At 38.0% G+C, this 22940-nt stretch overlaps 1 protein-coding gene across 1 annotated transcript in view; it reads left to right on the top strand.

The window, feature by feature from the left end:
• Window positions 1-17743, top strand: part of LOC127671017 (vomeronasal type-2 receptor 116-like) — a 36415-nt gene extending 18672 nt beyond the window's left edge. Inside the window, exons 5-6 of the mRNA XM_052165684.1 lie at window positions 4645-4768; window positions 16815-17743. Of these exons, the coding sequence (XP_052021644.1) occupies window positions 4645-4768; window positions 16815-17743 (1053 nt within the window). The remainder of the gene's footprint in view (window positions 1-4644; window positions 4769-16814) is intronic.
• Window positions 17744-22940: the final 5197 nt, after the last annotated feature.

Below are 22940 nucleotides of genomic sequence, written 5' to 3' on the forward strand. Positions count from 1 at the left end.
TACGGACACTTGATTTTTGACAGAAGCCAAACCTTACAATGGAAAAAGAAAGAAAGCATCTTCAACAAATGATATCTCTCCTACTGAATATATGCTTATAGAAGAAGGCAAATAGACCAATATTTATCACTCTGAAGACACCCAAGACCAAGTGCATCAAAAATCTTAACATATTGAAAAGAAATGGAGAGAGGGGGCAGCCTTGTCTAGTCCCTGATTTTAGTGGGATTGCCTCAAGTTTCTCTCCATTTAGTTTGATGTTGGCTACCGGTTTGCTGTATATTGCTTTTACTATGTTTAGATATGGGCCTTGTATTCCTGTCTTTTCCAAGATTTTTAGTATAAAACGATGCTGAATTTTGTCAAATGCTTTTTCAGCATCTAATGAAATGATCATGTGGTTTTTTTCTTTGAGTTTGTTTATGTAGTGGATAGCATTTATGGATTTCCGTATATTGAACCATCCCTGCATCCCTGGGATGAAGCCTACTTGATCATGGTGTATGATCGTTTTGATGTGTTTTTGGATTCAGTGGGCAAGAATTTTATTTAGTATTTTTGCATCGATGTTCATAAGGGAGATTGGCCTGAAATTCTCTTTCTTTGTTGGGTCTTTGTGTGGTTTTGGTATCAGCGTAATAGTGGCTTCGAAGAAGGAGTTTGGTAGTGTTCTTTCTGTTTCTATTTGGTGGAAGAGTTTGAAGAGTATTGGTGTTAAGTCTTCTTTGAAGGTCTGATAGAATTCTGCACTGAAACCATCTGGACCTGTGCTTTTATTGGTTGGAAGCCTATCTATGACCCCTTCTATTTCTTTAGGGGTTATGGGTCTGTTTAGATGGTCTATTTGATCCTGGTTTAATTTTGGTAACTGGTATCTGTCTAAGAAAATGTCCATTTCCTCCAGATTCTCCAGTTGTGTTGAGCACAGGTTTTTGTAGTAGGATCTGATGATTTTTTGAATTTCCTCGGTTTCTGTTGTGATATCTCCGTTTTCATTTCTAATTTTGTTAATTTAGATACTTTCTCTGTGCCCTTTGGCTAGTCTGGCTAAGGGTTTATCTATCTTGTTGATTTTTTCAAAGAACCAGCTTTTGGTCTTGTTGATTCTTTGTATGGTTCTCGTGGTTTCTACTTGATTGATTTCAGCCCTGAGTTTGATGATTTCCTGTCTTCTCCTCCTCCTGGGTGAATTAGCTTCTTCTTGTTCCAGGGTTTTCAGTTGTTCCGTTAATCTTCACCTCACACCAGTCAGAATGGCTAAGGTCAAAAACTCAGGAGACAGCTGGTGTAGGCCAGGATGTGGAGAAAGAGGAACACTCCTCCACTGCTGGTGGGATTGCAAGATGGTGCAACCACTTTAGAAATCAGTCTGGCGGTTCCTCAGAAAACTGGGCATGTCACTTCCTGAGGACCCTGTTATACCACTACTGGGCATATATCCAGAGGATTCTTCAGCATGCAATAAGGACACATGCTCGACTATGTTGATAGCAGCCCTATTTGTAGTAGCCAGAAGCTGGAAAGAGCCTAGATGTCCTTCAACGGAGGAATGGATACTAAAAATGTGGTATATTTACACAATGGAGTACTTACTATTCAGCCATTAGAAACAATGAATTCATGAAATTCTTAGACAAATGGATGGAGATGGAGAACATCATACTAAGTGAGGTAACCCAGTCTCAAAAGATCAATCATGGTATGCACTTACAGATAAGTGGATGTTAGCCTAGAAACTTTGAATACTCAGGACATAATCCACAAATTAAATGATGTCCAAAAAGAATGGAGGAGTGGGCCCTGGTTCTGGAAAGACTCAGTGGAAGAGCATAGGAGAATTCCAGAACAGGGAAGTGGGAAGGGGTAGATGGAAGAATAGGGGGACAGAAGAGGGCTTATGGGACTTGCGGGGAGTGGGGACCCAGAAAAGGGGAAATCATTTGCAATGTAAATAAAATAAATAAATAAAAAAACAAACCTTAACATAATACCAAGATACACAGAGTCTAATAGAAGAGAAAGTGTGAAATAGCTTTGAACCCATTGGCAGAGAAGACAATTTCCTGGACGGATCATGAAACCATTGATAATTGAACCTGAAATGCTTCCATAAGGCAAAGGACATTATCAATAGGACAAAAGTGGCAGCTGATAGACTGTGAAAAGATCTTCATTAACATTATATTCAGTAGAAGTCTAATATTCTAAATAATGAGTAATTCAAGAAATTAGATTCCTTATTTTGAAAAGCTAATAACAAAATTTTTAAAATGTGGTAAAGAACTAAATAGAGAATTCTCAAAAGAGGAGCCTTGAATGTCTTAGAAGCAGTTAAAGAAATGTTCAACAACCATAGTCATCAGGGAAATGCAAGTGAAAATGACCCTGAGAAATCATCTTACACCAATCAAAATGGCTAAAATAAAAATAAATACTCAAGAGATAGCATATGGTAGTAAGGATATAGATAAAGGGCAGCACTCCTCTCTTTCTGGTGTGATTGCAAACTTGTACAATCACACAGGAAAACAATCTGGCATTTTCTCAGAAAACTTGAAATAGTACTACGTGAAGAAGTGTATATATACTGCTTCTGGGCATATAACCAAAACTGCTCTACCATATCAGAAAGACACTTGCTCTACTATCTTTATAGCATCCTTATCCATAATAGCCAGAAACTGGAAACAACACAGATAGGCCTCAATAGAAAAACAGATTCAGAAAATGTGGTTCATTCACATAGTGGTCTACTATTCAGCTATTAAAACACTTGGCCATTATAAATTTTCAAGGAAAACAGATGGAACTAGAAAATATCCTCCTCAATGAGGTAGTCCAGACCCAAAAGGCATGCACTGTATTTGCTCACTCTTGAGAGGACATTAGTCATAAAGTACATGATAGCCCTGATTCAATCCACAGGCCCAACGAAGCTAAACAAAGCAAGATCCTGAAGCGAGAATACTTGAATCTCACTTAGAAGTGGTTTTTAAATAGTCATAATTGGTAGATGGAGGAAGGACTTGGGTGTGAGAGGGAAGGTGGTAGGGAATGGTGGTCTCAGTATCAGGTGTTGGGAGAATTAGAAGAATGAAAGGCAATCTGTAGCTGCCAGCAGTGGAGGGTTTGGGGGAATCACAAGAAGTGTCAGAAACATGGCTTTAAGAAGGGTACCAGTAGAAAATTCAGGTGATCATAGCTGAGAAAAATAGCCATGGAGATATAGTAAATGAAGAGGATAAACAACTCCTATAGCCATGCTGGTCCTGCCTTGGGGGGATAAGGACAACAACACAGACACAAAAATTTTGACCCCAAATCTGTCCTATTTAAAAGAAATGCAAGGATGGAAGAGAGATTGATAGAATGGCCAACCAATAATTGGCCCAATTTGAGATCCATCCTGGGGCAATACTCAATCCCTGAAACAGTTAATGATATTTTGTTATGCTTGCAGAAAAAGACCTAGCACAAGTGTCGTCCAAGATGCTTCACCCAACAGTAGACAGACACAGATGAAGAGATCCACAGCCTAACACTGGACAGAGCTAAGGGTCTCTTATGGAAGGATTGAGGATAGTTTAGGAACTGCACAGGAAGACCAAGAGTCTAGGAACCTCAACCCTTGGGGGCTCTGACAAAATAATCCACCAATCAAAGGTCATACATGAGATAGACATAGTCTCAACACCCTCAAAATATGTAGTAGATGTGCAGCTCAAACTCCATGTTTGTTCCGAAAAGCTGAAGTGGGGGCTGTCCTTAAGCTATCTGTGGGACTCACTCCACAACTTAGCTGCCTTCCTTGGCCAGAGTGGGAGAGTATGAAGCTAATCGTGTAGAGACATGATGTGGCAGAGTGGCAGTAAATCCAGGGGGCCTACACCCTCTCAGCACAGCAGGCCAGGGGGAGGAGTGTTAGGGTGTGGACTAGGAGAGGTAGCATCCTGTACGTGAAATTAATAAAACAATTAGTGAAAAAATAATCGCAATGACACATAAAATGGAGTGGTGTCAGGTGGTCCTAAGTTGTTTAAGAATCATGGGTGAGAAACCCATGATTAGCAGGATAGTAAACAGAAATACTGCATGTTCTCCATTTCTATTAATTTTCCAGTTTCCTGCTTTAACTCCTGTCCTTATTTCCATTGATGAGAAACATGTCTGTCCTCAGTTTACTATTGGCACGGTGTTTGATCACAATAGAAACCACAACTAAGACAACTAGAAAGGCAGTCACAGTCAGTTTTCTGGCGGCCTTTGCTTTTAAGCCTTTGGCAGACACACAACAAACTGAGAGGATGTCCCTTTATTCTTAAGTCTCATCTTGGAAAAATGGCAACAAAACCAATGCGAGGAAAGTAGGATTGTCTTCAGAACATCACAGTTGGAGGGTGAAGTTCATCATGGCAGGGAATCAGGACAGCAGTGATGTGAGGAAATTGGGCAGATTCTGTCCACATTCAGCAGGAGGAAAGCGATCGCTGTTGCTGGCCAAACTTCATTTCCACTTTTCATTCAATAGCACGTTTGTACGTTTTTAAATATAAATTTTAATTAATACACCTTCCATTATAAAATATGTACTTGGGCACTGATTAGGATCTAAACATTTTGTATCTTGTATTAAATATTTTTCAGATTCCTCTGTCTGTCTGCAGTGAGAGCTGCAGCCCTGGATTCAGGAAAGTTGTTCTGGAGGGAAGGCCTACCTGTTGCTTTGACTGCAGTCCTTGCCCAGACAATGAGATTTCCAATGAGACAGGTGAAGGACAAGTCTCTCAGAGGGTTTTACATCCTCCTTACGGCGCACTGACAAAACTAAGTAATGAAAAAAAACTAAACAAGAGAACTACGTGGCAATTACATTACTTGAGATTCGCAACTAGATCTTTAAGTCTATGTTCTTTCTTTAAATTTTTTATTGTTTGTTTTTTTTGTTTACATTTCAAATATTATCTCCCTTCCTGTTTTGTCCTCAGCAAACACCCAATCCCATCCCTCCTGCTTCTATGATGATGCCACCCCCACCCACACAACACCTTCCTAGTTCAGAGCCCTAGCATTCTCCACCGCTGCATCATCCACCCTCCACAGGACTAAAGGGCTCCCCTCCCACTGATGCCAGATAAGGTAATCTTCTGGTGCATATGCAGCTGTTCCCATGGTTCTCCCCATGTGTTCTGGTTGGTTGATAGTGTTCTTCCTATGGAGTTGCAACCCCTTCAGCTCCTGCAGGCCTTCGTCTAACTCCTCCATTGGGATTCTTGTGCTCAGTCCAGCGGTTGGCTGTGAGCATCCCCATCTGTATTTCCCAGGCTCTCTCAGTAGACACCTGTATCTGGCTCCTCTGAGCAAGCACTTTTATTTTTATTAGTTATATTCTTTATTTACATTTTAAATGTCGTCCCCATTCCTGATTTCCCCCCGAAAATCCCCTAACTCATCGCCCCTCCCCCTGCTCACCATTCCACGGACTATCACTTCCCTGTCTTGGGGTTCCCCTATACTGGGGCATCTAGCTTTCTCAGTACCAAGGGCCTCTCCTCCCTTTGATGTCCAACAAGGCCATCCTCTGCTTTATATGTATCTGGAGCCATGCGTCCCTCCATGTGTACTCTATGGTTGATGGTTTAGTCCCTGGGAGCTCTGGGGGAGCTGGGTGGTTCATATTGTTGTTCTTCCTATGGCGCTGCAACCCCTTCAGCTCCTTGGGTCTTTTCTCTAGCTCGTCCATTTTGCTCAGTTCAATGGTTGGCTGAGAGCATCCAACTCTATATTTGTCAATCACTGGCAGAGCCTCCCAGGTGACAGCTATATCAGGCTCCTATCAACGAGCACGTGTTGGCATCCACAATAGTGTCCAGGTTTTGCAACTGTATATGAGATGTATACCTAGGTGGGGCAGTCTCTGGTTAATCTTTCCCTCAGTCTCTGATCTACACTTTGTCTCTGTATCTCCTCCTGTGGGTATTTAGTTCCCCCTACTAAGAAGGACTAGAGTATCCATAATTTGTTCTTCCTTCTTCTTGAGCTTCATATAGTCTGTGAATTGTATCCTGACACTCTTTTCTTCTCATCCTCTGCTCTGCCAACCAATTTTCTCCCTCTAGCTCCCATTATTATTTTCTTCCATCTTCTAAGTAGGACTGAAGGATCCACAATTTGGTCTTCTTTCAGCTTGATCTTCATAATTTGTCCACTGTATGGTGGGTATTACAAGCCTTTTGCCTAATAGCCAGATCACTATGAGAGAGTAGTACATATGTTTCATGTTCTTTTGCTGCTCGACATTTTCAGTGAAGATGGTATTTTCTACTTATATCCATTTGAATGCAAAACTCAAAGTTGCCATTTCTAATAGCTAAATAGTACTCCATTGTGTATTTGTATGATAAGTATTGTATCCATTATTTCATTGATGGGCATCTGGGTTGTTTCAAGTTCTGGCTATTATAAAAAAGGCAGATATGATCATATTGGAGCATCTTTTGGATATATGCCCAGGAGTGGTGTAACTGTATCCTCAGGTAGTACTATTTACAGTTTTCTGAGAGACTATCAGACTGATTTCAAGAGTGGTTGTACCAGCTTCCATTCCCACCAGCAATAGAAGAGTTTTCCTCTTTCTCCACATCCTTACCAGCATTTGCTGTCACCTGAGAGTTTGATTTTAGTTATTCTAAAGGGTGTGTGGTGGAATCTGAGGGTCATTTTGATTTACATTTCCCTGATGACTAAGAATGTTGAACAATTCACTAGGAGCTTCTAAGCCATTTGAGATTCCTTATTTGGAAAGTCTTTTATTAGCTCTGTATTCCATTTTTAATAGCATTACCTGGTTCTCTGGAATCTTTATGCTAACATCTTTGATCAACTTCACTTGAAGTTTTGTTCAGGGTGATAGATATGCATCTATTTTCATTCCTCTACATCAGACATCCCATTAGCTCACCACTATTATTTAGATGCTTTCCTTTTTCCCCATTGTATGATTTTGGGTTTTTGTCAGAAATTTAAGTGTCTGTAGGCATGTGGCTTTGAGGATTGATTCCATTTATCAATCTGTTTGTTCCTAGACTAGTATCATGCTGATTTTATTACTATTACTTAAGGTCAAGGATGAGGTTATAATAGAACCTCCAAAAGTTCTATTATATTTCAGGATTCCCTTAGTGATGCTGGGATTTTGTTTTTCCATATAAAGTTAAGATTACTATTTCAAGGTCTATAAAGAATTGTATTGTAATTTTGATGGGAATCGGATTGAATATGTAGATTACTTTTCGATTGGTAATCATTTACATTATGTTAATTTTGATTTCAAGGGCATGAGAGATCTTTCGATATTCTGATATCTTTCTCAATGTTTTCTTCAGTGATTTTAAGATAATTTCTTATAGGTTTTCAGTTGCATGGCTAGAATTACATGAAGATATTTATATTATTTGTAAATATTGCAAAGAAATCTGTTTCCCTAATTTCTTTCTTAGCTCATTTATCATTTGTGTAAAGAAGGAGTATGGCATTTTTTAATGCTAATTTTGTATTCAGCCACTTTTTTGTGATTTTTAATATTTCTTTTATTATTATTTCTTTTTTCATTTTTAGTAATTTTTTTATTTTATTCGATATATTTTTATTTACATTTTGAATGATTTCCCCTTTTCTGGGCCCCTACTCCCCGAGTGTTCATCACTTCTAGGTGTTCTCTGGTAGAATTTTTGGAGTTATTTATGTTTATTATCATATCATCTGTCAAAAGCAATACTTTGACTTCTTTCTTTCTAATTTGTAGCCATTTGATCTGTTTTAGTTCTCTGACTGTTCCAGCTACTACTTCAACCTCTGTATTGAATAGATTAGTGAGAGTGGGCAACATTGTCTTGTCCCTGATCTTAGTGGAATTAGCTATGTTTCTGTCCATTTAATTTGATATTAGCTACTGGCTTTCAGTATGTTGGTTGTGTAAAATTTAAATATTTAACATATATCCCTGATTTTTCAAATACTTTAAAAATGAATTGATGTCACATTTTCTTTCTTTTAATTAATTTTTTACACTCCATATTTTATTCAACTCCATCTACTCACCAACTCTTCAACATCTCATACTTCCTTCACACCCTCTGTCTCCACATGGAGGTCCAGACTCCCACCCTGCCTGACCTCTAAACTCCCTGAGGTATCCAGTCTCTTGATGGTTAGGTGCATCATTTCATAACACTGACCCATCAATCCTCTACTGTATGTGTGCTGGGAGCTGGTATATGCTGCCTGTTTGGTGGTCCAGTGATCGAAGCATCACATAAGTCCAGATTAATTGAGACTGCTGGTCCTCCTACAGGATCGCTCTTCTCCTCAGCTTCTTTCAACCTTCACTAGTTCAACAACAGGGGTCAGATGCTTCTGTCTATTGGTTGGGTGCAAATATCTGCATCTGACTCTTTCTGCTGCTTGTTGGGATTTCCAGTGCTCTGTCAAGCTAGGAGGTTCCTTTTTTTGAATGAATTGGTATCACATTTTCATAATGCTTCCTTCAGCATTTAATGAGATGATCATTATGTTTTTTATTCTTCAGATTTTTTATATGGTGAATCAGGCAGAAGGATTTTCATGTATTGAACCATCTTTGGATCTCAGGGATGAATCCTACTGAGTTAAGGTGTATGATATTTTTGATGTGTTCTTGCAATTGGTTTGTGAGTTTTGATTTTTATAGATATATTCTAGTATTTCTGCATCAATATGCATAAGTGAAATAGGTCCAAAATTATCTTTCTTTGTTGAGTCTGTGAAATTTGTGTATCAGTTTGACGGTGGACTCATAAAATGAGTTTGGCAGTTCTCCTGCTTCTATTTGGGGAAATAATCCGTGAAGCATTGGTTTTAGCTCTCCTTTAAAAGTCTGGGAGAATTCTGAAATAAAACCACCTGGCCCTGGGTATTTTTTATTTGATATAGTTTTTATTTACATTTCAAATGATTTCCCCTTTTCTGGTCCCCCACTACCCAAAAGTCCCATAAGGCCTATTCCCTTCCCCTGTTCTCGATCCACCCCTTCCCAATTCCCTGTTCTGGTTTTGCCCTATACTGCTACACTGAGTCTTTCCAGAACTAGGGGCCACTCCTACATTCTTCTTGCACATCATTTGATGTGTGGATTATGTTTTGGGTATTCCACTTTTCTAGGGTATTTTTAATCAAGAGACATTTCATGACTGCTTCTCTCTCTCTTTTTTTTTTTTTTTTTAGGGTTTTATAGATATTTGTATACCTGATCTTGACTTAACTTTAGTAAGTGTGGAATTTGTTTAGAAATTCAGCCAGTTCATTAAACGTTTCCAGTTTTGTGGAGTATAAACTTTGTAGTAAGCTAACACTTTTTTTCTTGTCTGTTTTTTTTGCCTCCCTTTTCATTTCTGATTTTATTTATTTATATATAGTTATTTATGTTTGATTAGATGTTTTCTTTACTTACATTTCAAATGTTATCCCCTTTCCTCTTTCCCCTCTGAAAACGCCCTATTCCATCGCCTCTCTCCCTGCTCACCAACCTACACACTCATGCTTCCTTGTCCTGGCATTCCCCTATACTGAGGCATCGAATCATCTCAGGACCAAGGGACTCTCCTCCCTTTGAAGTCCAACAAGGCCCTCCTCTGCTACATATGAAGCAGGAACCATGGGTTACTCCATGTTTACTCTTTGATTGGTGGTTTAGTCCCTGGGAGCTCTGGGGTATTCTGGTTGGTTCATATTGTTGTTTCTCCTATGGGGCTACAAGTTCCTTCAGCTCCTTGGGTCCTTTCTCTAGGTTCTCCATTGGGGACCTTATGATCAGTTCAGTGGTTTTATGAGATCATCCACCTCTGCATTTGTCTGGTACTGGCAGAGCCTCTCAAGAGACAGCTATTTCGGGCTACTGTCAGCAAGTGCTTGTTGGCATCCACAGTAGTGATTGGGTTTGGTGTCTGTATATGGGATTGATCTCTCTGTCGGGCAGTCTCTGGAAGGTCTTTCATTCAGGCTCTGCTCACACTTGGTCTCTTTATCTCCTCCCATGGCCATTTTGTGCCCCCTTCTAAGAAGGACCAAAGTATTCATACTTTGGTGTTCCTTCTTCTTGGGCTTTGTTTGGCCTGGGAATTGTATCTTAGGTATTCTGAGCTTCTAGGCTAATATCCACTTATCAGTGAGCACATACCATGTGTGTTCTTTTGTGATTGGGTTACCTCACGTGGGATGACATCTTCTACTTCCATTCATTTCCCTAAGAATTTCAAAATTAATAAATTCATTGTTTTTAATACCTGAATAGTGTATTCCATTGTGTAAATGTACCACATTTTCTGTATCCATTCCAGTGTTGAGGAACATATAGGTTTTTCCAAGCTTCTGGCTGCTAGAAACATAGTGTAGCATGTGTCCTTATTACATGTTGGAGAATCATCTGGGTATATGCCCAGCAGTGGTGGAGCTGGATCATCAGGTAATACTATGTCCAATTTTCTGAGGAAACAGCAAACTGACTTCAGAGTGGTTGTACCAGCTTGCAGTCTCACCAGCAGTGGAGGGGAGGGGTGCTCCTCTTTCTCCACATCCTCTCCAGCACCTGCTGTCACTTGAGTTTTTGATCTTAGCCATTCTGACAGGGGTGAGGTGGAAATTCAGGGTCGTTTTGATTTGCATTTCCCTGATGACTAAAGTGTTGAATATTTCTTTAGTTGTTTCTCATCAAGAGAAAGAAATTACAAAAATAACAACCTTCACAATAGTCACCAACAATATAAAGTATCTTGGTGTGACTCTAACCAAACAAGTCAAAGATCTGTATGACAAGAACTTCAAGTCACTGAAGAAAGAAATTGAAGAAGACCTCAGAAGATGGAAAGATCTCCCATGCTTGTGGATTGGCAGGTTTAATATAGTAAAAATGACCATCTTGCCAAAAACAATAGACAGATTAAATGCCGTCCCCATGCAAATTTCAACTCAATTTTTCATAGTTAGAAAGAGCAATTCTCAAATTCATCTGGCATAATAAAAAACCCATGATAGTAAAAAGTATTCTCAAAAATAAAAGAACTTCTGTGGGAATCCAGCATCCTGGACCTCAAACTGTGCTACAGAGCAATAGTGTTTAAAAAGTGAATGGTAAACTGGTACAGTGACAGGCTGGTAGATCAGTACAATGGAATTGAAGAACCAGAAATGATACAACACACCTATGGTCACTTGATGTTTGACAAAGTAGCTAAAACAATCCAGTGAGAAAAAGATAGCCTTTTCATCAAATGGTTATGGTTTAACTGGTGGTCAGCATGCAGAAGAATACAAATTGATCCATTATTATCTCCTTGTAAAAAGCTCAAGTTCAATTGGATCAAGGACCTCCACATAAAACCAGATACACTGAAAGTAATAGAAGAGTAAGTGGGGAAGAGCCTCGACTACATGGGCACAGGGGAAAATTTACTGAACAGAGCACCAATGACTTATGCTCTCAGATAAAGAATTGGCAAATGGGACCTCATAAAATTACAAAGTTTCTGTAAGACAAAGGACACTGTCAATAGAACAAACACAATGGCAACCAACAAATTGAGAAAAGATCTTTACCAACCGGACATCCGGTAGAGGGCTAATATCCAATATACACAAAGAAATTAAGAAGTTAGATTCCAGAGAACAAAAAAAAAAAAAACTATTAAAAATGGGGTACAGAGCTAAACAAAGAATTCTCAAGTGTGGGTTTTATTTATTTTGATACGATTGCTATATAGTTAATATGGTAAGGTTTTGTCTATCTTATTGATTTTCTCAATGAACTATTACTTGTCTTCATTGATTAATTTTATTCCTTTTCTCTATCTGATTGATTTCAGCCCTGATTTGATTATTTCCTCTTTTTGCCTCCTCTTCCCGGTATTTCCTTTTTCTAGAGCTCTCACATATATGTTTAAATTACTCTTTTGAGAATTTTCAAATTAAATTCTTCATAAAGACACTCAGTGGAATGAGTGCAATGAGCATTATTTTTACTGTTTCCAAGAATTTGGGTTTGCTGTGCTATGTTTTTATTGAAATCTAAACTTTTCTTTATTTCTCCCATAATCCAGAGATCATTGAGTAATGAGTTCTTCAATTTTCATGAGTGGTTTAGTTTTCATGGTATTTCTGTTGTAGAAGTCCAAATTTCCTCCAAGGTTCTCTCATAACAGAAAAGATGATGTTTCAATTTTCTTGCATCCATGAAGGATTCTTTGTGACTGATTACCTGGTCAATATTGGGGGGAATAATCCATTAGGTGCTGAGAAGACAGTATATTCTTTTGTGTTTTTGTCAAATATTCTCTAGATGCCTTTTATATTCATTTGATTCATAATGTCTGTAAGTTTTGCTATTTCTCTGTTTAGTTTCTGACTAAATAACATGTCAGTTGGTGAAAACAGGGTTTTGAAATTAACCACTAGTAATGTTCAGAGTTTGACATGTGGTTCAAGCTTTATCAATGTTTCGTTTACAAATGTTCGTGCCTTTGAACAGGAGGCATGCATGTTGAGAATTGAAATATCATCTTAGTAGATTTTTCCTTTGCTGAGTATGAATTATCCATTCCCATCTCCTTTTATTAATTTTAGTTGGAAGTTTATTTTAATAAGTATAAGAATGATTGTGTCAGCTTACTTCTAGGGTTTTTTGTCCTGGAAATTTTTTCAGAACTTACTCTAAGTTAATGTCTATTGGTATTGCTGAGATATTTGTTTTATACAGCAAAATGAAAGCATCTTAGTCAGGGTTTCTATTCCTGCACAAACATCATGAACACGAAGGAAGTTGGAGAGGAAAGGGTTTATTCAGCTTACACTTCCACACTGCTGTTCAACACTAAAGGAAGTCAGGACTGGAACTCAAGCAGGTCAGGAAGCAGGAGCTGATGCAGAGGCCATGGAGGGATGTTACTTTTGGGCTAGCAGCCCTGGCTTTCTTGGCCTGCTTTCTTATAGAAAGCAAGACTACCAGCCCAGGTATGGCAACACTGACAAGGGGCCCTTCCCTGTAATCACTAATTGAGAAAATGCCCCACAGCTGGATCTCATGGAGCCATTTTCTCAAATGAAGCACCTGTCTTTTTGGTAAGTCCAACCTGTGTCAGGTTAACACAAAACCAGCCAGTAAAGATAGTTCCTGTTTTTGTACTTGTTCTGTTAGTCTGTGTCATTTATTGAGAAATTGAATCCATAGATGGTGAGAAATATTAATGGTCAGTCTTGTTTATCCCAATTATTTGTTGTTGGTGTGTATATGGGTTTGTGTGTGTTTAAATTGATTTTCCTTATATGGAATAACCTATTTCTTGTGTTTCCTTCAAATTAGCTATCATCTTTCTGTTTGAGTTTTCCTTCTAGCATTTTGTTGTAGGAATGGATTTTTGGATAGATATTGTTTAAATCCAGACTTGTCTTGAATTATGGTTGTTTACTCTGTCTGTTGTGATTGACAGTTTTGCTGGGTATAGGACTCTAGGTTGGCATGTGTGATTTTTTCATAGGTTTTAAGATATCTGTCCAGGCCCTTCAGTTTTTAGAGAATCTACCGAAAAGGTACAATTCTAATAGGTCTGCCATGGAGTGATACCTGGTCTTTTCCCTCAGTGCTTAGTCTTTCTTAGTTCTCTACATTCTGTATTTTCATTATTTTGTTGAGAGACGACTTTTCTGGCCCACTCTATTTTGTGTTTCACAAGCATCTTTTATGTTTATAGGTATTTCTCTCTTTACATTGTGATTTTTTCTAATATAATTTTGTTGAAAATACTTTCTCACCCTGGGATCTGGGACTCTTTACCTTCTACTATTCCTATCATTCTAAGGTTACTTGTTTTCTTTGTATTCCAGATTTCTTAGCTGTTTTGTTTCTGGGATATTTTAGTGTTAACATTTTCTTTTATTGATGTGCCAGTTTCTATTTTTGTATGCCTGAGATTCTCTCCTACATCCTTTTATCTTATTGGTGATACTTGCATTTTTTGTTCTGTAAGCTTCTTTAGGTTTTCCATCTGCAGTTTACCCTCAGTTTGTATTTTCATTCTGTCTTCTATTTGCACTTTCATATCCTGACCAGCTTTACTTACTTCCCTGGTTAACTGTAGTTTCTGCTATTACTTTAAGAGATTTATTTGTTTCCTCTCTAAATCCCTATATTTGTCCGATTGTGTTTTCTTTTTCTTTTTTAAGCATTTTATTCCTTTCCTCTTTAACGGCCTCTATCATCTTCATAAGACTGGATTTAACGCACTGTGGTTCAGTTGTGTTAAGATTTGCAGGGCTTGCTGTTGTAGAGTAAGTTTGCCCTGTTGGTGTCATAATATTCTTGAATTTTGTTGTTTGAGTTCGTTTCATGCCTTTAGCCATCTAGATGTTTTAGTCACTGCATGTTCCTATTATGATATATATTGGGATGATGGCTAACCACTGTGATCTTAGTGTGACAGGCCCCTGGTGTATATTTTTGGGCTATATGGTTCTGGAATAGCAGGTCTTAAAAAGATGGCAAGAGACTTGGCAGAAAATTTTATATCTGGCAGGGACGATCTCCTCAGAGCCATGCCTGACAAAGTTCTTTGGGCAGGGACAATTAGAGAAGGAATGAAATCTAAATATTTTGCTTCTGGATCAAGAGGCTTGTTGAAGCTGGGCAGAGAGGTAGTGGGAGAATAGAAGTCTGGTGGAGATTTCAGGATAATTATATTTCCTCATCTATTAATTTCCATTATTTGACTGTAAAATATTTTATATAAGGTATTTCTCTGCTACATATAGAGCCAAAACATAAAGACTACCTAATTGCCTGTTAATTCGGTTATAGTTCCTGTATGCAGAATGAAGTGATATAAATTTCACTTACGAATTCAATGTGGTTGTGGAACGACCACTTCAACTGTCTCCCCAAAATGCTTCCTTTATTACAGACTGAAGTTCAGACACTTTAGAGATATGTACATTTGGAGGGATGGAATAGAATAAAGGTTTTGACCTACATCACAGTATCAGATTGTATTGATTAAAAATACTGCTACATATATGTTGAACACTCAAAAGTTAAAGAAATTCCTGATCAAAGGAATTTGAATACAGGGAAATATAATAAACATATATTTCAAAACAAACCATAAGCCTTATACAAAATAAATTTTGTCTTATATCAGTTGCCATAAATTAATGAATATTGTTTATAAGATACAATATTAAAAGCTAGCATAACACAGCAACAAAAATAATCTAACAACAGAGCAGAACAGATTTATGTAAAAGTGTTACATTAGCATGAATAGTCACATTGAGAAAATGTTAACTATTTGACAGGAGAGTTTAAGAAAGCATAAGAAAGATACACAAATGTAGGGCTCAGTGTAAAAAGAAGTAAATGTAGTCTTTCTGTATCTTTTAAGGAAAAGTGAAACTAAAATAGTTTTTGAAATGAAGCCTTTACAAAAATACGGAAAGATATTTGTGACAAGAAATATGTGATTAAATATTATTAGAAGCATTTATTTTTCTCCTCTGAGTTTTATTCACAAAGATTTAGTTATTAAAATCTATTCTGGAGGAATAAAGAAAACATAAATTTAACTATTTAAGTAGTTGTTTTCCTGAAAATCTTTCAAAAAGTTTTTCAAAACAGTAAACTAATAGCCACGAAATTATCTCAATATGAAAAGGAACTTACATCCCCTACTCTACCCTTAATTTCATCACAGAACCCAGAAGTAGTTAAAAGAGAAAAGGCCTACTAACTTTTATCAAACATCCATATATTCACTATAACACCTGTGAAAATTTCCTTCCATCAAAAATGAAAGGGGCTGGGGAAAGATGAGGAATGCTTTGAACACATATTTAGTAGTTTCCAACCAAGATCACATGAGAAGAAAATATTTTCAAACTGAAAGAAATTTATAAATAAAAATGAATTTGTGTCATATTTCCCAGGCTAAAAAATCCTTGTACATAAGAAATTCAATGAAAAATGTCTATTTCAAAATTGAATTCGCATCTTGTATTGGAAATTTAGAAATATTTTTGAGAGCTGGCATAAAAATTGAATTAGTTATTGCCATGTAAATTGGTATTTTCTAGTTTGAAAATATATGCTTCAACTGTATTACAAAATATAAATAAAAGAGAGGTAAAAAGCAAAAAATAAGAATACTTCAATATACAACTAAAATAAATCGGCTCTAGGTATGAGATTTTATGGGTGTTTTCATTGTCAATTTGACACAATCAAGATTTATGTAATAAAAGAAAACCACAATTGAAAATCCTTTGAAGGGCTGGACTGTAGCACAAAGTTTTATACATCCTCATGTTTAGTGGTTGCTATGGGCTGCGCTGCCTCACTGGGTTGGTGCAGCTCTGAGGAGGTGATCATAAGCTATATAACAAAGCAGGTCAGGGAAAATAGTAGAGGCAGGGCAGGCAGCACCACACCCCAGTGGACTCACCTTCAGTTCTTACCTCCTTATTCTACCTTCAGTTCCTGCATGGTTTCCTCAGTGATAAATTTATAATGTATAATGTGAAAAATACCCTTTTCTCCAGAAAAGGATACTCTTCATGGGGTTTTTCGAAAGGAGTATAAACCTTACCTTGTGTGATTATTCACTTTAGAATACTCATATCTCTATACCAAAAGTGACAAGGGAATATGGTTGTAATAACAATCCAATGAGTTTGAAGCATAAATTGTAGTAGGGTAAAGGGAAACTTGACCATGCATTCATGATCAACTTCATTTCCACCAGGTATGGATCAGTGTGTGCACTGTCCAGAAACTCATTATGCAAATGCAGAGAAGACACACTGCCTGGAGAAAAAAGTCACCTTTCTGGCCTATGATGATCCCTTGGGGAAGGGACTCACACTCGTGTCCCTTGGATTTTCTATTCTCACAGCTCTTACTATTGGAATCTTTGTATACCACAGAGACACTCCAATAGTCAAGGCCAATAACAGATCTCTCAGTTACACCCTGCTCATCACTCTGACCCTCTGTTTCCTCTGTCCATTGCTGTTCCTAGGTCTTCCACACACAGCCACATGTATCCTGCAACAGAATGTGTTTGGACTTCTGTTCACTGTGACTCTATCCACTGTGTTGGCCAAAACCATCACTGTAGTTATGGCCTTCAAGATTACAGCTCCAGGAAGAAAGATCAGATGGTTGCAGATATCACAGGTCTCTAAATGTGTCATACCAGCTTGCACTCTGATACAAGTACTTCTCTCTGGCATATGGCTGGGAACATCCCCTCCATTTATTGAGATGGATGCTCACTCTGAACAGGGACACATCATCATTCTTTGCAACAAGGGCTCAGCTGTTGCCTTCCACTGTGCTCTGGCCTACCTGGGAGTCATGGCCTTGGGTAGTTACCTCATGGCTTTCTTGTCCAGGAACCTTCCTGACACATTTAATGAATCCAAGTCCATGGCTTTCAGCATGCTTGTGTTCTGCAGTGTATGGATCACGTTCCTCCCTGTCTACCACAGCACCATTGGGAAGGTCAGGGTAGCTATGGAAATGTTCTCTATCCTGGCTTCCAGTGCAAGCATTCTAATTGTAATCTTTGTCCCTAAGTGCTACATTGTTTTGTTTAGGCCAGAATTAAGCACACTTCCTCGTAACAGGGATGAAAGACACCACAGGGGCAAATATTTACTTAAAACATAGTTCACATGATTCTTCATCTAAACTGGATCTCTACCGTTCTGACCATCACATATTAGGTCACATGTTTTTCCTGTGATGGCTTTGTGGGTATGGCTTCTTCTCACCAGATATTATATTCTGAGCTTAATTCCCTGGAACCCCATGATGAAGTAAGCAATCGATTTTCTGAAGTTGAACTAGTGCATTTCCAGTCCCTAAAATAAGTAAACATTTTTAATATAACTTTAGAAAACACTTTTGAAAACAGTCATAACATTGAGATATGACAGCATGAGCTTTCATTGTTTACACTGACATAAAATATTAATTTTTCCTCTTGAAATCTGTCACATTTTGCAATAAGGACACTCTATTCATCAAATCGTGTGATGGTCCTGGGGCTTTTTCTCTAAATTCTAATTTCTAAATCATATTAATTACTTCAACCAGTGGTGTTTTTTCCTTAAAGGACCTTTTCATTTATCCCAGTGCTGACTATGCAGTGTCCTTCTGGTGGCATTGATTTCTAACAGTTTCACATGTCATGAATTTCACACAGTTTGACTGCCACATAAAACTTCATTCCTCAACATTCCTCATAAATTTTCACATTTTCAATTCTTTCAGTACTGTTCTTATTTCAACTGAAGTCCTGAAACAGCAATCAGCAGAAACCATGGCATAGCTAAATGTGACCCATTCTTCATGTTTCTCCTGCTAAATAAGCAATTAGTTCTCTGAGTCTGAGGTCAGCATCATGTGGGCAAATCCCTGACACTGCTTCACATTATGTGCAATGTGTAACATGATTATATTGATCAATAAAATTCTTGTTCCTCTGGAACCATAAGTCAATTGTGACATCACTCTAACCATTATTCTCTACCTTCTTATCCAAAATTATGAAAAGTGTCCTTTAAACACTTCCAAACACATTTTGAAAATTTTGTGTATCTCAAAATCTAAAATTATTTCTTGACACCATATAAGGATAACAGTGGATTAAATCCTGAGTCTTTGCAAACAAGCAATGTGCTCTAAAAATTATGCATAATTTTTAGCACATAGAATTCTTTACTTTTAAAATCTATTCAAAATGTGGGCATGTAACCCCCATTTTTCAGACTAAGTTAGCAGACCACTTGCCCAAAACTCACAAAGGTAATGGTTTGCTCCTAACATGAATTAAAATTTGCTTGACCATCTTAAATCTGTGGTTCACCAGCTCTATAACTCTGTGACCCTTTAATATATTCCCAAATATTCTGGTTACTCCAATCATAATATTATTTTCATGGATAATTCATTACAATAATTCTGCTACCATTATGAATCATTAAATAATTATGTCCTGATTCAAAGGTATTTGGTGACTCTTATGAAGAGTCCTGTGAACACACAAGGGACATGACTCAAGGGTTGAGAATCACTGCTCTCACTGAATTTATAGTAATTTCAGAACTTCAAAGGCATCTTTCTTTACTTTCAAAGGAAAATAAACTAACTCCAGTATACTCTCGTTTTCTTCCCTCCTTCTTCCTTCTTTCCTTCCTTCACTCCTTCCTCTCTGCTTCCTCTCCTATGTTTTACCTTTTCTACTGATAAAATCTTCCTTGAATCCAAAATTATCTATCTTCAACTAAAAGCTACTTGTCAAGATAACCATCAGCAGCTTTGGCAGTCTAAATCTTTTAGGGGGATATTTTTTATTCTCTCTGAACCAAAGACTGCTATTAATAGCTATAATAACCATGGACTCATTTATTTACTGTACTTTAATTCAGTTTAAAGATTTATTACCAACTCACATATTCACCAACCATGGGCAACTAATCCCTTTTGTTAAAAATTGATTCTTTTCTTAAACAAAATATCCTGATTACAGTTTTATCTCACTCTAATCTTCCCAGGTTCTCTCTACTCTCATCCCTTCTGGATCTAGTCCATTTCTGTTTCTCATTAGAAAAGAATAGGATTCCGTAAGATAAAAACAAAACATACTAGCAAATCATATAAGAAAAAAAGCCCATCTCACTGAACTAGGACAAGGCAACTCAACCAAAGGAGAGGAGACTAAAATAATTCTTTTATATTAATTATTTTAATTGTAAACACAGATATTTACAGTTAAGGGTCTTTATGAACTGTAGAGTTTCATGATATTTAACAGATGTCCTAGAAAGGTTGAGACTCAGTCTCATATATGTTTTATGATATAATTAGAAATTGTACTTAGCAAGTCTCTTTGTGATGATTTGTTCTAGTGGTAAAGCTACCAATGGTACTTCATATTTTTATTTATTATTATCAGTATTATTACTAATCCCCAATTTATTTTTACAGTTCAGTCTCTATCCCTTTCACACTCTGCCCTCTGACATTTCCTCACCCCATTCCTCCACCACAGTCTCCAAGGAAATGGCCCAACCTCCAACACCCACACCCCCCACCACACACCACCAGGACTACACATGTCCTGGGACCTCAAGTCTCTCAAGTGATTGGTGCGTCTACTCTCAGTGAGGCCATTTCAGTGGTCCTCGTGTGTGTGTGTGTGTGTGTGTGTGTGTGTGTGTGTGTGTTTGTGTGTGTGTGTGTGTGTATGTGTGAGGGGCCTTGAGCCAGTTAGTGTATGGTGCCTGGTTGGCAGTTCATTGTCTGAGAGATCTGGAGGATCCGGTTTTATTGAGACAACTGGTCTTCCTATGGCTCGCACTCCTCTTCAATTATTCCAGCCTTTCCCTAATTCAGCTGCATCTTAGGATCAATAATAGTGTCAGTCTTGGAGCCTCCCCTTCAGATGGGGTACAATTTGGACCTGTCATGGGACCTTCTTTCTCTCAATCTCTTCTCCATTCTTATGCCTGCAGTCCTTTCAGACAGGAACAATTCTGGGTCAGCATTTTTCACTGTGGGACAGCAACCCTATGCCTCCACTTGATCCCTGTATTTCTACCAGAGGTAGAGTCTTTTTCTAAATGATTTATTTATTTATTATATGTAAGTTCACTATAGCTGTCTTCAGACACAGCAGAAGAGGACGTTGGATCTCATTATGGATGGTTGTGAGCCACCATGTGGTTGCTGGGATTTGAACTCAGGACTGTCAGAAGAACAGTCAGTGCTCTTAACCACTGAGCCATCTCCCCAGCCCCCCAGAGGTAGAATCTGCAATTTCCCTCTCCCCACTTTTGGGCATTTCATCTAAGGTCCTTTCCTTTGTGTCTTGAGATTCGCTCATACCAGGTCTCTGGTATGTTCTAGAGGGTCTCCCAACCTACTAGCTCCTGAGATTGCATATTTCCATTCATTATGCTGGCCCTCTGGCTTCACTCCTGCTCCTCCCACCCCCACAATATCTGATCATGTTTCCCTTTTCCCTGAACACCCCCCCATCTCTTCTACCCAGTTCACTTTGTCCCTCTGTCCTCTGCTTTCTTCTCCCTCCTGAGTGAAAATGAAGCATCTTAAGTCAGGCGGTGGTAGCGCATGCCTGTAATCCCAGCACTTGGGCGGCAGAGACAGAGGCAGGCGGATTTCTTAGTTCGAGGACAGCCTGGTCTACAGAGTGAGTTCCAGGACAGCCACGGCTACACAGAGAAACCCTGTCTCAAAAAAAAAAAAAAAAAAAAAAAGAAAAGAAAAGAAAGAAAGAAAGAAAAAAGAAAAAAAATGAAAATGAAGCATCTTCACTTGGGCTCTTTGGCTTCTTAAACTTGAATTCTCTGGACGGTATCCTGGGAATTCTGAATATTTTTGGCTAATATCTGCTTATTAGTGAGTACATGCCATTCGTGTCCTTTTGGGTATGAGATACCTCACTCAACATGATATTTCCCTGTTCCATTCATTTGCTTCCAAAACTCATGATGCCCTCATTCTTAATAGCTGAAGAGTAATACATTGTGTAAATGAGCCATAGTTTCTGTTTCTATTCTGTCAGTGTAGGACATCTGTGTTGGTTCCAGCTTCTGGCTATCAGAAATAAGGGCACTATGAACACAGTGACGCCTGTGCCCTGTGGCATAATCAGGTACCTTTAGGGTGTATGCCCAGGAGTAGGATAGCTGTGTCTTCAGGAACATCTATTTCCAATTTTCTGAGGAACCTCCAGATTGATTTCCAGAGTAGTTCTTTCGGTTTGCAAGCCCACCAGCAACCAGGAGTCTTCCTCTCTCTCCAAATCCTCACCAACAGGTACTGTCCACTGAGTTTTTTTTCCTAGCCTTTGTGAATGGTGTAAGGTAGAATCACAAGGCCATTAAGATTTGCATTTCCCTGATCACTAAGGAATTTGAACTTTTGTTTAAGTGCTTATCTGTCATTCAAGATTCCTCTGTTGTAAATTCTCTCTTTAGTTCTATACCCGATTTTTTTATTGGGTCGTTTGGTTTTGTTGGAAGTTAGCTTCTTGAGTTCTTTATATATTTTGGATATTAGCCCTCTATCAGTTTTGGAGTTAGTGAAGATTTTTCCCCCAATTTGTAGGTTTCTGATTTTTCCTGTTGACTATGTACTTTGACTTGCAGAGGTTTTTCACTTTCATTAGGTCCCATTTATCAATTCTTGATCTTAGAACCTGAACCATTGGAGTTCTGTTTAGGAAATTTTGTTCTGTGCCAATGTGTTTGAGGATCTTTTCCACTTTCTCTTATATTAGATTCTGTGTATCTAGTTTTATGTTTAGGTCCTTGATCCACTTGTAGTTGAGCTTTGTGCAATGTGACAAATATGTATGTACGTTCATCTTTCTACATACCAACTGCCAGTTAGACCAGCTCAATTTATTAAAGATGCTTTCATTTATCCATTGTATATTTTTTACTTCTTTGTCAAAGATGAAGTGTGCATAAGCGTGTAGTTATATTTCTTAGTTTTCCATTCTGTTTCATTGATCAACCTGTCTGTGATGTACCAATACCATGCAGTTTTTATCACTATTGATCTGTAGTATAGTTTTAGATCATGGGTAGTGATTGCCCCACACATTCTTTTATTGTTAAGAATTGTTTTTGCTATCCTGGCATGTTTGTTTTTCCATATGAAATTTAGAATTGCTATTTCCATGTCTTTGATGAATTTTGTTTGAATTTTGATGTGGATTGAAATGAACCTTTACAATACTTTTGGTAGGATGGCCATTTTTACTATGTTTAAACTATCAATCCATGAGCATGGAGGATGACTCCATTTTCTGAGGTCTTTTTAGATTTCCTTC

The sequence above is a fragment of the Apodemus sylvaticus genome, chromosome 20 (genome assembly GCF_947179515.1).
Source record: "Apodemus sylvaticus chromosome 20, mApoSyl1.1, whole genome shotgun sequence".
Taxonomy (NCBI): Eukaryota; Metazoa; Chordata; class Mammalia; order Rodentia; family Muridae; genus Apodemus; species Apodemus sylvaticus.